The sequence below is a fragment of the Sorex araneus genome, chromosome 10, assembly GCF_027595985.1.
Source record: "Sorex araneus isolate mSorAra2 chromosome 10, mSorAra2.pri, whole genome shotgun sequence".
Taxonomy (NCBI): Eukaryota; Metazoa; Chordata; class Mammalia; order Eulipotyphla; family Soricidae; genus Sorex; species Sorex araneus.
In genome coordinates, this window is record NC_073311.1 from 6,176,182 (window position 1) to 6,192,838 (window position 16,657).

At 40.1% G+C, this 16,657-nt stretch overlaps 1 protein-coding gene across 6 annotated transcripts in view; it reads left to right on the plus strand.

The window, feature by feature from the left end:
* The window catches only part of SRGAP1 (SLIT-ROBO Rho GTPase activating protein 1), a 324,413-nt gene that overhangs the window by 229,682 nt on the left and 78,074 nt on the right, over window positions 1-16,657 (plus strand). For all 6 annotated transcript variants that reach the window (XM_004602634.3, XM_055118174.1, XM_004602635.3 and 3 more), the window contains 2 exons: window positions 9,004-9,225; window positions 11,551-11,652. In XM_004602634.3, coding sequence (XP_004602691.2) covers window positions 9,004-9,225; window positions 11,551-11,652 — 324 coding nt within the window. The remainder of the gene's footprint in view (window positions 1-9,003; window positions 9,226-11,550; window positions 11,653-16,657) is intronic.

Sequence of the window (16,657 nt, forward strand, 5' to 3'; positions counted from 1 at the left end):
AAAGATACCACATTGTTGCATAAAGCAAACTTGATTGTCTCATCCCCATGTGTAAAGCAAATCCTGTTATCTTTGCCTCCTACAAATCCCAAACCTTACTGCTTCTCTTTGCTTTTCTCTTCTAGAAAAGCTTCTTCATTTCTCACGGGTACTCTTGTTCTAGCTTCTGAAAGCTCTCCCAGCCTTTATTGGGACTTTCCCATCACTAACCCATCCATTCTCTTCCAGGCTGCTGCGATGTTCAGTTTGGCCCCGTTTAAGACAGTCCCGCAGTCTCACATTGTCCTGAGTATAAAATCTAAACCCCTTACCCTTTGGAGCTGGCCCCCACTTGCCACCCTTTGGTTTCCCCTTAGTCACATACTTCAGGTTCTGGGCCTTTCAGTTCCCAGGACTTGCTAAGCTTTTTCTTGCCTGGGGTGTTTTCTGCTTTGCATCCCAAACAATCCTTCCAGAGCTTTGATTTCTTCTTTTCATCCCTGTTACACCCAGGTGCCTTTGTGAAAGAGCATAGCCCTTTCCCTCAGCCTGGCCTGCTCCTATAGATTTTAGTTTCTCCATAGCATTTACCACCTGGCCTTATTTATTTGGGCTTGCTTTATATGTTCTCTTTTCTCTTTTGTGTTTTGATTCAGGCTAGTTACAGAGATTTGGGGGGAGGAGTGTTCCTCCAAAGGAGCTGGTTTCCTCTGTGGGTGGTAGCCTATTAGGCAATAAATGATTATTATTACTCATGGACACCAATATGAGAAAACTGGGTTCTGCTGCTGCTTCTGTTTGGTATGCATTCCTGTCTATCAAACAGATGGAATGATTCGACCTTTTCATTGCTCAAGAGATGTTAAACCATTTTTGCCAAATGCTTGGTCACAAACTAGGAAATTAAGATTAAATATTCCATTCTTGGGGCAAGAGAGTTAATACAGCAGGTAAGGCACTTGCCTTGCCTACGGCCGAACCTGGTTCGATCCCCAGCACCACATATGTTCCCCTGAGCTTTGCTGGGAGTAGGCCATGAGGGCAGTTGGATATGCCCTCAAAATGTGGATATGCCCACCACAAAAATAAAGGGTAAACCAAATTTTATCTCCACCTGAGTTGAAATAGTCAAGGGCAAATGTATTCACTGCTAGAGATGGGACCTGGCAGAACAGCTCATGGGAGTCTGAGACAGAGGCAGGAGTGGGCAGCTGAAGTGCAAAACTTTTGTGGAAGACTTTCCCCCTTTCCTTTATCTTAACAAGTGTTGGATTCTGGCATTACATCAGAACTCGAAGGAGTCAGGCTACTAATGCAAGTCTGAAAATCACAGCAACCATTATCATTCTGGAACCCTGGCGTAGGATTCGTTTCCCATGGAGTTAGTTCCATCATGGTACCCCTCATCTTCAGACCAACTTCCTCCTTGAGCTTCCCAGGGCATAGAGCTTTTCCAAAGCAAAAACCCAAAAATGTTACCTCCGAGAATTGCAGTGGTCCAGTTACATCTGACATTATACCCACAGTGTACACTTCAGCTGACCTCTTAACAAATAGAACTACAGAAAATATTTGTCAAGGTCTTCAGTACCAGGATTTCATCTTCAGTTTTTATACTACTTGCAATGGTTAGACCAGCATTTCTCAGCCAGGCGCTATACAGTCCGCTTAGAACCCCGGGATATTCCTAGGGGACACTTGGTGAAAGTTGTGTAAATGAGGGACCAAAACACAAGACAAGGACCAGCCAGTAGGGTGGGGAGAACACAAGAAGGAAACAAGGGGAACAGGGGGCAATAGTCAAAAGTATTAAAACGCAGGTTTCCAAAGAAATTCCAAAGATCATCAGAGACTACTTTGAAAATCTGTATGCCACAAAACAAGAGAACCTAGAAGAAATGGATAAATTCCTGGACTCCTATAATCTCCCAAGGCTAAACCAAGAAGACCTGGAATACCTGAATAGTCCTATTAATATCAAGGAAATTGAAACGGTAATCAAAAGTCTTCCCCAAAACAAGAGCCCAGGTCCAGATGGATTCACTAGCGAGTTTTTCCAAACATTTAAAGAGGACCTATTGCCAGTTCTTCTCAAGCTTTTCCAGGAAATTGAAAAAACAGAAACCCTCCCAAACAGTTTCTATGAGGCTCACATCTCCCTAATACCAAAAGCAAACAAAGACACCACAAAAAAAAAAAAAAGAAAACTACAAGCCAATATCCCTGATGAATACAGATGCAAAGATTCTCAACAAAATATTAGCAAATAGAATTCAACAACTCATCAAAAAGATCATACACCACGACCAAGTGGGATTCATCCCGGGGATGCAAGGATGGTTTAACATCCGGAAATCAATCACCATAATCCATCATATCAACAAAAGAAAAGATAAAAATCATATAATCATATCAATAGATGCAAAGAAAGCATTTGACAAGATCCAGCACCCATTTATGATGAAAACTCTCGCCAAAATGGGTATAGAAGGGACCTTCCTCAATATAGTCAAAGCCATCTACCACAAGCCTACAGCAAGCATCATCCTCAATGGGGAGAAACTAAGAGGATGCCCACTCTCTCCACTTCTGTTCAATATAGTACTGGAAGTACCTGCAATAGCAATTAGGCAAGAAAAAGATATTTAAGGGCATTCAGGTAGGAAAGGAAGAAATCAAGCTCTCACTATTCGCAGATGATATGATACTATACTTAGAGAACCCTAAAACCTCTACCAAGAGACTCCTAGAAACAATAGACTCATATAGTAAAGTTGCAGGCTGTAAAATCAGTACCCAAAAATCCATGGCTTTCCTATATGCAAATTACGAGATAAAAGAAAACGACATGATAAAAGCAATCCCATTCACAATTGTGCCTCAAAAAAAAAATCAAGTACCTCGGAATCAGCATAACTAAGGAGGTAAAGGACTTGTATAATGAAAACTACAAAACGCTACTTCAGGAAATAAAAGAGGACACGAGGAAATGGAAAGACATCCCCTGCTCATGGATTGGAAGAATTAGTATTGTCAAAATGGCAATACTCCCCAAAGCATTGTACGAATTCAATGTGATCCCTATAGGGATACCCTTGACATTCTTCAAAGAAATGGAGCAAGTGCTCCTGAAATTCATATGGAACAATAAGCCCCCAGGAATAGCTAAAGCAATTCTTGGGAAAAAGGAAATGGGAGGAATCAACCTCCCCAACTTCCAACTCTACTACAAAGAGGTAGTAATTTAAACAGCATGGTACTGGAACAAAGGCAGAGCTGCAGACCAATGGAACAGGGTTGAATACTCTGACACACACCCCCAAATATACGATCATCTAATCTTTGATAAGGGAGCAAGAAATGTGAAGTGGTGCAAGGAAAGCATGTTTAACATGTGCTGGCAAAATTGGACAGCTACATGCAAAAAAAATGGGCTTAGACCTCCACCTATCACCATGTACAAAAGTCAGATCAAAGTGGATTAAAGACCTCAACATCAGACCAGAATACCTAAGGTACATTGAAGACAAGGTCAGCAAAACCCTCTACAACATTGAAACCAACGGTATCTTCAAAGCTGACACGCCACTGGCCAAGCAAGTGAAAACAGAGATAAATAAATGGGACTATCTCAAACTAAGAAGTTTCTGCACCTCAAAGAAACAGTGACCAAAATACAAAGACAATCTACAGAATGGGAAAGGATATTTATGCAGTACCCATCTGATAAAGGGTTGGTATCAAGGATATACAATGCACTGGTTGAACTCCACAAGAAGAAAACTGCCAACCCGGTCAAAAAATGGGGTGATGAAAAGAAGAGAAACTTTCCCAAAGAAGAAATCTGAATGGCTGAGAGGCACATAAGAAAATGTTCAACATCACTAATCATCAGGGAGATGCAGATCAAAACAACAATGAGATATCATCTCACACCACAGAGACTGTCCCACATCCCAAAAAACAAAAGCAACCGGTGTTGGCGTGGATATGGGGAGAAAGGGACTGTACTTCATTGCTGGTGGGAATGCTGACTGGTCCAGCCCTTTTGGAAAACAATATGGACAATTCTCAAAAAATTAGAAATTGAGCTTCCATTTGACCCAGCAATACCACTCCTGGGAATATATCCCAGAGAGGCAAAAAAGTATAGTAGTGATGACATCTGCATTTCTATGTTCATTGCAGCACTGTTTACAATAGCCACAATCTGGAAAAAACTAGAGTGCCCAAAAACAGATGACTGGTTAAAGAAACTTTGGTACATCTACACAATGGAATACTATGTAGCTGTCAGAAAACATGTAGTCATGAAATTTGCATATAAGTGGATCAACATGGAAAGTATCATGCTTAGTGAAATGAGTCAGAAAAAAAGAGACAGACATAGAAAGATGCACTCATATGTGGAATATAAAGCAGCTGAAAGGTACAAGCTTGCAAGGATGCAATTTCTGGAAGATATTTCTTTGGACTTAGTACTTAAGTACTAAAATACAGAAATCCAAAACTGTGTGGCTACTAGTGCGGCCACTCGACCTCATAGCTCTTCATTCTCAGCAATGGAAAACAAATTATCAAATGCTTCCTTTTCAGCAGGTCCAACTTTAGGGGGGAGAAAATCCAAACAATAATAGTGAGTTTTTTGTTGAAATATTGAATGTAATCAAAGTAAAGTGAAAGTAAAGTGAAACTTATCAGTTATACAGGCGGGGTGGGGGGTTGGGAAGGTGGGGGGGGAGGGGGAGGTATACTGTGATTCTTGGTGGTGGAATATGTGCACTGGTGAAGGGATGGGTGTTCGAGCATAGTATGACTGAGACTTAAACCTGAAAGCTTTGTAACTTTCCACATGGTGATTCAATAAAATAATTAATTAATTAATTAATTAAAAAAATAAGATAAAACGCCAGTTTGACTAATACATCATAGAATCTGTATTGGCAGCTGTTGGGATTTTATTTTGTATGTGCTTCTCCTTCAATAATCTTTACTTTCTCAACTTAAACCATTGTTATGTATATACTCCATTTTTCATTTTCAGAACAACACTGGTGTGTTTTCATGAAATATTTTATCGGTATCTTATGTATTTTCCTCATTAAATGCTCTTGGGTTATAGCTCAACCCTGCGCAGAATCTGGCTTTTCAGATGATCATTAATAATTCATAAGCCCCATAGAATTACTTTAGACCTTTTTAGCCAAGTCTACTGAATTTTAGCGTGCCCGGTGTCATTTTAGCTTCTAGTTTAGAAAAAAAGTCACAGTGATTTTGTGGCTGGCCCTGCATGCTTTCTCACAAGACATTGTATAAGATTGTTCAGGTTGTGCACTGGACTCCTTGAACTGATCTACCGAACTGAGCTCACCGTGAGGGAGAGGGTGAGGGAGGGGGATTGAAGGAAATGGACAGTAGTTTGCAGAGTTGTGGATGTTGGAACATTGTATGCATGAAACTATCAATAACAGTATTATAAATCACAGTGAGTAAAATCAAAATAGAACCAAAATAGTGGTTTTTTATTTTTTAGTTTTCCTGGTTTTTCTTTTTTTTTTTTTTTTTTACATTCAGGATACCTGAAAAATCTAAAGTGTGGAAAATGCTATCAGTACTAACAAAATCATGTCAATTAAGTGACCTCACTGACTGAGATGCACCACTGGGGTCAGGGAGGAAAATGCTCCATCGAAGCTGATCATGGAAACCTCCTAAATGCAGAGTTCAGTGCCCAAAAAATGTTATAGAGGCCCCTGGGTCGGTTACCAAATCCAGACTAGTAGGAAGCCACAGTGAAACCCATAGTGTGTCACTAGGTCCCACCAAATCCACACAGCTGAGCTGGGTGGGGAAGTGTGCGCTGGGAATTCTGTCATCTTGGCGCTTACTCATCAAAGATCATGCTTAGGCATTTGAGGAATGAGAGATTTAAGTCTAGGAATGATGCAACCTAAGAATGTATTTTTCAAAGCTCTGTAAGTGAAGAGTTGGGCTTGGATTTCTTTTCCTTTATTTTTCTCCTCTTTATCCTTCCTTTTCCTCTTCTTCCTTTCTCTTTTAAGATGAAGAACTTGACTTTATAAGGAGAAAAAGGCAATATTACTCTGGGTTGTTTTTTTTCCCCCCTCAATTTCAATTTATGACTAAACTCCATTGGGATCAAATGCTCATAAAATACATGTCAATTAGATCTCAATTAAAAAGATATGTAGAATAAAGCACTCTATATATTTTTTACTATAATAAAATTGAACCTACCCTTCAGAGTGTTTCAGAACTCTGGGACTACTCAAAGAAATTTACCCAATCCCTCTGAAAATTCCTTTTTTATAATATAAATGTTATTTAATTATTTTTCAAACCCTCTGGCTTTTAACTACTGTACAGAACTTTTATAGGTTTTGAGAACCAAGAGGAATCAGAGGAGTTTTCTTCTCTGAGACTAGAATTTTTTAATGTGCAAAAAATGAATCACCATCTGTATTTGAGCACAACTGTTCACACTGGAAATGCATTAGTGATGAGACTCCTTCATTGCACAATTGCCTTTTGCCTGCATCTATAACTGTGATGTGGCAGCTACTTAACTGAATTTAAAACCTAGTAATTTTTAATGAAGTAAATTCTCTTACCGTCTTGATAAATAGCACGAACAAGGTAGTCGAGCCTTTTATCTGACTGTTTTATTGCAGTGCTTCTCAAGTTTTAATATTAATCATCTATGGATATTAATCATCTCTGGATGTTTTTTAAACTTCAGGTTCTAATTCAGTAGATCAGGGATGAGTCCCTCAAGATTCTGCATTTCTAACAAGTTCCAAATGACACTAATTTTTCTGCTGTTCCACTCACCAAGTTTCCAAAGTCCCAGATACAGTAGTTTTGAGAATGGAGAGTGAGGATGGAATTGAGGTGGTTGACAGGTCTCAGGAGACCTGAATTTGAGCCTTCAAAAAGGCTGATTTGAAAGTTCCATCTTGGGAGATTTAGCCTTTGGACAAAGGGTGCTTCTTTGAGACGCCTGCACTAATTTTTAAGTAGCAAATTAATCCAAATCTTATATTTTAATCCTTAAGGATGATATAGTATTTTTGCTATGTTCCTCTATAAAAAGAATATCTGTAGCATAGCAGATTCCCAGACACCTACCTACTAGATGACCAATTACTGAATTGAATTAAATGATTGATCTTTATTAGGACAATATAAGGATGGCCTGGTTTTTTTTTTTTTTTTTTTGCTTTTTTTGGGTCACACCCAGCAATGCTCCGGGGTTACTCCTGGCTCTGCACTCAGGAATTACTCCTGGCGGTGCTCAGGGGACCATATGGATATTGGGAATTGACCATATGGGATGCTGGGAATTGAACCTGGGTCGGCCGCATGCAAGACAAACGCCCTAACCGCTGTGCTATCTCTCCAGCCCCAAGGATGGCCTGTTTTATGTACCTTCAAACCATTTGTTTCTTCTTTAAAAGGTTTATGTTGCTTTTATGTAGAAAACTCAAAGTCTGTAAGTATTATGCAACTGAATCAAGAGTTTCATTTTTTTTCAAATGAAACATTAAATACCTCGGCATTGCATAGCCCTTGAACACCACCAGCTTGTCCTTTGGTCCCCATTTAATCCCTCAGACATGACTAGGTGTCGCTTCCACAATTAAGTTTAATTAACAAGTCAATTAGTACGGTGTGGTGAATATTTGAGATTCCCAGTATCCTTTGATTCCTAGCAATACTAAACAAAATTCTGCCTCAAAAAAAAAAATTGGCAGTCATTTATTTGGGGGGAGTTAGGTAAGTTTTTTCTTGGAAAGGGGGGCATGTGGGCCTTGCACATAGCCCGACCCATGTTGAATTCCTGGCACTGCCATGTGGTCTCCCAGGCACCACCAGATAGAATCCCTGAGCACAGAACCAGGAGTAAGTGCTGAGCACCGCTGGGTGTGGTCCCAAAACAACAACAAAATCAAGATTTTTCTGTGTTTTAGCATGTACCAGTTTTTCATTCCTTTTTAATGGGTAAATGATCTGTCATTTTTCTTGTCTCTTCAAATAGAGTATCTCCACTTTCCAGCTTTATGAATACTGCTGCTATAAATGCTATAAACATTCATATATGTTATTGTGTGAGGAGACATTTTCATTTCCTTTGCACATATACCTGAGTAGGAAATTACCAAATCATATATTTTATGTATAATCTTTTGATAAATCATCGACTGTTTTCCAGAGTGCTGCACATCTTACATTTCCATCAGTGGTGGCTGACAATTCAGATTCTCTACATCTTCCAGTTGTTAGTGTCTGTTTGAGTACAGCCATCCTGGGGGAGGTTCTCATACTGTAATTCCCATTTTCATTTCCCATCTCCATGACTGATGATGTTTAGCATTCTGTAATAATATTACATCATTATTCACTAATACCATTTGTACATCTTCTGAGAAGAAATGCTTAATCAGATCCGTTGCCCGCTTTCATATTTGACTATTTTTATTTTTATTGTTGAGTTGTATGAGTTCTTTATGTTCTAGGAGTACATTCTTTGTCAGATATGATCTACAAGAAAAACCATTTTTCCATTTTCCTAGATTGGGTGATTATTTTACTTGCTATTGCCTTAGATACACAAAAATTCTTCACTTTGATGAGATACAATTGACTATTTGTTTCTTTCCATAACTTCTGTTTTTGATGCCTTGGTCAATTCTTACTACATGGTCATGAAATTTTCCTACATATTGCTCTTAAGAGCTATATCGGGGGCTGGAGAGATAGCACAGCGGGTAGGGCGCCTTGCACTAGGCCGACCCGGGTTCGAATCCCAGCATCCCATATGGTTGCCTGAGCACAGCCAGGGGTAATTCCTGAGTGCAGAGCCAGGAGTAATCCTTGTGCATCGCCAGGTGTGCCCCAAAAAGCAAAAAAAAAAAAAAAAAGAGCTATATCGAAAGAGCTGCCCCCTTTAGGTCCTCAGTTCATTTTGAGCTAACTTTTACATATGGTATTCTTTTGTTGAAGTGCTGTGATCTTGGCTACCATGCAAGTCTGAACAGAGCCCTAAGAACATATCTTTCTGCGGAGTATAACCTTGAAACCTCCAGACATGAAGGCTTAGACATCATTGAGAATGCAGTGGACAATTTGGAGCCCAGGAGCGATAAGCAGAGATTCATGGAGATGTACCCTGCTGCATTCTGTCCACCAATGAAGTTTGAATTTCAGTCTCACATGGGTGATGAGGTTAGTAATTGATTATTTTTAAGCTAGCAAGTTGTCACTTCACATACATAACATTTCTCTCCACCTGCAACTGACCCAACTGACCTAACAGCTGTATGAATTCAGGGATTTTTTTCCCGCTCTGTGCCTTTGTACAGGATTTCATCATAAAGCTGTGATCAGACTTTAAATCAAAGGTCCAGGACTCAAATACCTAGATTGGTCCATTAAACCCTCCAGGATAGTTAGAGAGCTCTTCCTCTGCCTCAAGACATTCAAATTTCAATTCAAAGCAAAACATTTTGCTGATGCAATAGAATCTGTGAAAAACCCTTGAATCCAATCTTTTTTTATTCCTCATAAAGAAAAATAATTGAAAATGACAGGAAATAGGAGAAAAGAAAACAAAAATGCAAAGCCTTGGGGAGGCAGGTATTTGGCTTTGGGTACTGCACCCAAAGAATTCAGGGGTTACTCCTGGCTCTGTGTTCAAGAGTGAGTCCTCATGTTGCTCCATCTGTGGTACTGGTCCTGGAAACCGAAGCAGAGTCAGTGGAACGCAGATACGTCATCTCCTGTGTGGTCTCTCTGACCCCAAAGAAAGGCTGATTACTGGGGCCAGAAAGACGGCAGAGCAGGTAGAACACTTGGCTTGCACGCAGCCAACCCGGGTTCAGTTCCCGGTACCCCGTATGGTCCCCAAGCACTGCCAGCAGTGACCCCTGAGCACGTCGGGTGGGCCCCCTCTTCCCCCAAGAAGGCTTTTTTCTGGTTTTAGAGCCACAGATGGCAGTACTCAGAAACCACTCCTCACAGCGCTCGGGAGCGCGCAGTGTCGGGGACGGAACTCCACTGCAGTGCGCGTGCGCCAGCCCTGGGAGTTTTCACTGGCCTTGCAAAGCATTTTTTAAGACTCAAGTTAGCTCTAAACTAAAAAATAAGCATTAGAAATGATGTGTCTTAGTTATTTTATATAGATTTAGCTTTCTATTCTGTTTAACCCAAGTGGGGGAAAAGTCCATTTAAAGTAATTATGAGTTTCAGTGTTATATTTTATTGTCTGCAGACAGGGAAAAAGAGGAAGAACCAATTAATGGAAAACACTCTAGCACTTGGTACCCCAGCTGTACAAAACAGTAATCAAGAAATACTCAACTTTAGCTTATTGTGATAACAGTATGTTTTTAAAAATAGTTGTAGCTATAATATTCATGAAAGATTTCCTTAATGTCATAATTTTTCTGAAACACCTAGTGTTAAGCCTTATAAGATCTGTATGTGTATAGCTACTGCACATTCATCTCATTTAATTTTACTTCTCTTGATAATGAATTATTTGGTTAGAAAAGGGAGGCAGTTTTTATGGCACTACCACATGATTCCACCCACATTTATATCTCCAAATAAAAAAGTTGCTGTTTCCATTTTCCAATTGTAGCTATATTAAATATAGGATGACAAAATACCACAGACAGTGATTTGGCTTTGATTTGGCTTAATAGCGTTCACTTCTTTATGTACTAGTATCATTTTAATATAGTAAATCTGTCTCCCTGTCAGCATTTTGTCACCAGTTATGCCAGAAATAAATAATTTCTATGATATTTTTGAAGATCCCATACAAGTTTTCTTGTATGGGGTGTGACAAGAAAGATGAGAAGTTACTTGTGGTACAGTGTTAATATAATGCTTTAATCTTGACCTTATCCAGAATTGGGATCATGGCCAAACTATCTTTCTGCCAAAGCCCAACAGAATTGGCCTCTTCAAGTTTTTGGTGAATCACATGACTTGGCTGATGTTTCAACCAAGGCAAGCCATGGTTGAAAAATGGCTAAAAATAGTCATTCACATTTTCTATGTTTTTTTTTCCCTCTGTGCCAAGCGTTATCTCATTTCATTTCATTTCCACAACCACCCATTACCACCATCTCCCAGATAAGAAAGCTGATGTTTAGTCCCTTAGCACTGCTCAGCTCTGCTGCTGCCTCACTGCATGGTCCATGCGGACCATCCTGTGCCCTCTCCCTCCACACAGTCATTAAGAATTCCACGGTGCAGCGTCAGCATAACAGTTCCTTCTCCGGCAGCTGCCTCATTCTTCAGGCGAGCTTGCTGCAGCTGCTCTTGGCCCCTCAGGTCCAGGTCAAGCAGCTGCCTTGTCCTCTTGCCACTTACATAACAGGTCCACATCTAAAACTGGAGTCTTGAGGTGGCAGTTCAAAGTCAGTTTGTTACTGGAGTCTTGAGGGGACAGGGGGATGCAGGCATGGTTTCCATGGGAGAACAGTTCCTCGGGGGAGCGGCTGGGTCCGACTCTAACTCTGGTCTCTGGTTCCCCTCCAGGTGTGCCAGGTGAGCGCTCAGCAGCCTGTGCAGGCCGAGCTCATGCTCAGGTACCAGCAGCTGCAGTCTCGGCTGGCTACGCTCAAAATCGAGAATGAGGAGGTGAGTGTTCCCTTAGCTGCACAAGTAATGTGTCCCTTGTAAGCTTAGGGACATTCCACATGTATACGTATATACATATACATCCATCCTAAAGGGTATCTTTTTCTTATTCATGTTCAACTAAATCAATGCTCCTAAAATACTCTTTGTAGAAGATAAATGTGATTTTCTGTCTCCCGTAGATAAATACACCACTGGCCACTCATAGTCAACAAGTGTAAACACATAAATATGTAATTCAGACTAAACATTCTTCCCATGGATGATAATATGCATCCGAGAATCTACCATAATGTGTAGAGTGAAACTATTGACTAGCATATTAATTTAATCCTGACTTTGAAAGTTCTTTAGTTGGTTCCTTTTCTCTTCTCTACTTTTTTCATATTCACTAGAAGTTTTAATTTTTTTTTTTTTTGCTTTTTTTTTTGGGTCACACCCAGCGATGCTCAGGGGTTACTCCTGGCTTTGCACTCAGGAATTGCTCCTGGCAGTGCTTGGGGGACCATATGGGATGCCGGGGATCGAACCCGGGTCGGCCGCGTGCAAGGCAAGCGCCCTACCCACTGTGCTATCACTCCGGCCCCAAGAAGTTTTAATTTTTCTTAAATTTTATTTTCATAAAGTTGTTCACAATAATTGATTGCATTCAATATTTCACCACCAATCCCACCACCAATACACCTTCCCACCACCATTATTTCAAATTTTCCCACCACCCACTCAAGCCTGCCCCACAGGCAGATGCTGGATAATTTATATTGTATTGCTTGTTATGAATAGTATGAGATGTCTGTTAAAGGTCTGTCTCACAGTGATTCAACAAAAAAGTGGGGGGAAAAAAGGATGAGTTGTCATGGCCATGTGCTCCTGGAATTATAAAATTTTAAGTAATTGGGATTGGAAACATCTCTGCAGGAGGTGCTCAGTTCCAAGATTCATTTGTGAGTCTCTGGATCATGGCCCTTAATGAGCTTCAATGGCAACCGGAGGCAGTTGGTGGGCGTGACAGCCAGGAGCCCACAAGGGTGGGGAGAGAGGAAGGGATAGCCCAGTCCCAACCCCTTGAGGCTGGTGTTTTCAGTCACTGGTTTTTGCATACTTGGGCTTTTATGAGGATTTGTTCTCTTGTGTGGGGGGCCCAGGACAAGCCTGTGAAGAGCGGCCGTGAGGGTGGCGGCGACTGGGTTCTGGAGGTTTGTGGATGCGGGATTCCTTTGGGGCAGGCAGAGAGAGGAGCCTGCTCCTGTCTGAGGCACCCCAGGGAAATCAGCCTGGCACAGGGTCCGACAGCATTTCTGCAGCCAGCTACTTGGTTCCAAGATTCATTTGTGAGTCTGGATATTCTCTAGGTTTTTGGTACTGAACATGCCATTATTGATATAATCAATACAAAAATTAAATTTTATATTAGTATCTGAATGAGAAGACCCAAATGCTATTTGCTGGATTTGGTGTATTTAAATAAGTAGAACTGCTTCACTGAGGAAATAGGATTCTTTCATTGGTTCACCTACATATTATTCCTACTCATGGGACCCTTTGATTGATAGCCCCCACAGAGATGCTGTCAAAATAAATGAATGAATGGGATGGTCATGATGTTATCTGTGAGCCTGACTAATGGTTAATGAATTATTGGATATGCAACGGATTCGCCGTAATGGGATTGGATTTCCAAGAGAGCTCAGGACTTATGTTGAAATTTGTATCAAAAAGTAGACTTCCAAAGGTATAGAAGGAGAAAAGGATATTTCAGTACATTAGGGGGTCCTGGGTGAATAGAGCAGTTTGGAAATCACCTAAATTCTTACTTAAGATGAGTCAAAGTTGAAGTATTTCTCAAGATAAACAATTCCCCAAAGGAAGAGAGAAAGAAAATAATATTGATCTACTTTGACAAAACTGCAAAATTCACGGTATTTCCTTTTTATTTTAATCCTGTTAAAGTATTTCAGGTTATGTGAATATGCATTTGTTTCTGCTAAGAAAGAGGGTCAAAAAATTTGAAAGAAAGTTAGAGGACCATGTTTTTAGACTGGTGTAGTTTATTTAAAGCCTATTGCATTTTTCTGGCTTTCGTTCTTTCTTTGAAAATAACAACAACTCTTTTATTCATTTGTGTACTGAAGTTGCAAGCAAGGTGATTAAGATTTTGGTCTCTCTATAACATCCCGTAATGAGCCTTCCAGAGAGAAAAGATGTTGCTTTCCCTAAGCTTGGGTTTTTGGTCAGGCAACACAGAATACTCACCTAATGCAGTTTACTGGAATCTATTCAATCTACACTTTAATATGTCTGGTGACTTCCAATTTTTTTCATGCATATCCTCATACTATTTTATTTGGAAACATTGTATAAACTCTAGGAAAATAGTATGCTATGAACAAGGTCAAAACTGGCAGCCCACACAACTGTTTCGTTTGGCTGCTGCAGTTGGGCTTGTTAGAAACATTCAGACTCTGCTGTACCAGAGCTGTGTGGCTCCTGATTGTCAGGCAGTAGACTAGTCCACTCGTCTGCTTTTGTTGCCTGCTGGTTTTGTTTCTGAACATTCAGGGGGCTCACAGCGAAGAAACAGGCCAACAACGCTTCCCTGGGATTCATTGTTTAGATTTGCTGTTGAAATAAATGAATGAATGGGGTGGTCATGATGTAATCTGTGAGCCTGGCTAGTGGTTTATGAATTATTGGGTATGCAACAGATTCACTGTAATGGGATTGGATTTCCAAGAGAATTCAAGGTTCATATTGAAATTTGTATCCAACAGTAGATTTCCAAGGGTACAGAAGGAGAAAAAGATATTTCAGTACATTAGGGGGTCCTGGGAGAATAGAGCAGTCTGGAAATCACTTAAGTTCTTCCTGAAGATGAGTCAAAGTTGAAGTCATATGACAAGACACCTTGAGAGCCATTTTAGGAGTTTGGGTAGTGGATTCGTTCATGTTAATACAGAAATTATTTGTGGAGCAGCTTCTATGTTCCATATAGTTTTCTTGGTTATTGAGAGTAAACATATGAATAAATCACAGTCAGAAGCTATCTAACAGTAGGCAGGGTACAGCAAGTCATTTATATTTTGTGACCACTAAGAGACATAGCAGGAAACAACATAGCACTCAGTCATTGATTTTGAGTCCCTGTGTAGCACTTCTGTATCAGAGATAAGTAAATTTCCCCTGGTCTTCCACTCACAAGATAGAATAATAATACATAGGTATCAATTTAAATATACAAGTAAAGAAACACAACTGTAATTCTGTGTAATTATCTGCCTCTGTGAAAACATTTACACTCCATGGGTTGAGTTAAGAATTATTACTGACCAATGAAAAGATTAAATGTGAAGGAAAACTTCATTTACATTTACGATATCATGAATAGCTAAGTAGAAATGAGCCTTTTCATCAAATATTAAACAGCTCTAAACAGTGGGCACCTCAAAACTGTGAGAAGCCTTCTTAGAAAGGAGTTTTCATGCTGAGAAGACAGGTACCTTTGTCCTCATCGTATCTCTCCAACCCCCTGAAATTTCCATATTACTCAAGTACAGACATTTGTAAGTCTATACTGTATCTCAGTCTTACGATGTTAGTTCCCAGTCAGTGAGCAAATACTTATCAATGTCTGCTGTATATTGTGCACATAAATTAGAGCAGATCTACTACCAACCCATCCTTATTTCCAAATTTTTTTCTTCCTTAAGATATAAAGACATTTTTGGGGCTGGAGTGATAGCACAGCAGGTAGGGCATTTGCCTTGCACGCAGAAGACCCGGGTTCGATTCCCAGGATCCCATATGGTCCCCCGAGCACCGCCAGGAGTAATTCCTGAGTGCATGAGCCAGGAGTAACCCCTGTGCATCGCCGGGTGTGACCCAAAAGGCAAAAAAAAAAAAAAAAAAAAAGATATAAAGACATTTCCTCAGGGAAGACATGTAGATGGCCAATTGATGTAAGAAAAAGTGCTCATTGTCACTATGATTAGAGTGATGCAAATCAAAACAATAGTGAAACACCTTCTCATATCAGTAAGAATGGCATATGGGAAAAAAAAAATCTGGCAATAGCCAGTGCTGGCAAGGATGTTGTAAGAAGGGAACCCTCATTCACTGTTGGTGGAAATGTCATCTAGTTCAGTCTCTATGGAAAGGAATATAGAGATTTCTACCAAAAAAGTAAAAATAGAATTCTCATATGACCCAGCAACACCATTTCTCGGCATCTGCCCTCCAAATACAAAATATTAATTCAAAAGAATTTATGAACATCTGTGTTCATTACAGCACTTATTACATAGGCAGTTCAGAACTTCTTTTTTTTAAAATTTTTTATTGAGTCACCATGTGGAAAGTTACAAAGTTTTCAGGTTTAAATCTCAGTTATACAATGCTCGAATACCCATCCCTTCACCAGTGCTCATATTCCACCACCAAGAATCCCAGTATAGCTCCACCCCGCCCCCCCACACCCCTAACCCCCCCACGCCCCTAGCCCCCTCACCCTTAGCCCCCCCCCCGCCTGTGTAACTAATAAATTTCACTTTGCTTTCACTTTGATTGCATACAATATTTCAACAAAACTCACTATTATTGTTTGGAGAGTCTCTCCCCTAAAGTCAGACCTGCTGAAAAGGAAGCATTAGATAATTTGTTTTCCATTGCTGAGGATGAAGAGGTATGAGGTCGAGTGACCCCACTTAGCGGCCTCTCAGTTTTGGGTTTCTGTATTTTAGTATTTTAGTAACTAAGTCCAGAGAGATATCTGCCAGAAGTTGCATCGTTGCCAACTTGTACTTCTCAGTTACATTATATTCCACATATGAGTGCAATCTTTCTATGTCTGTCTCTTTCTTTCTGACTCATTTCACTCAACATGATACTTTCCATGTTGATCCATTTATATGCAAATTTCATGACTTCATGTTTTCTGGCATTTGAATTGTTTCCATGTTAATAGACATATATACAATGTAATGGAATACTATATAGCTGTAAGAAAAGA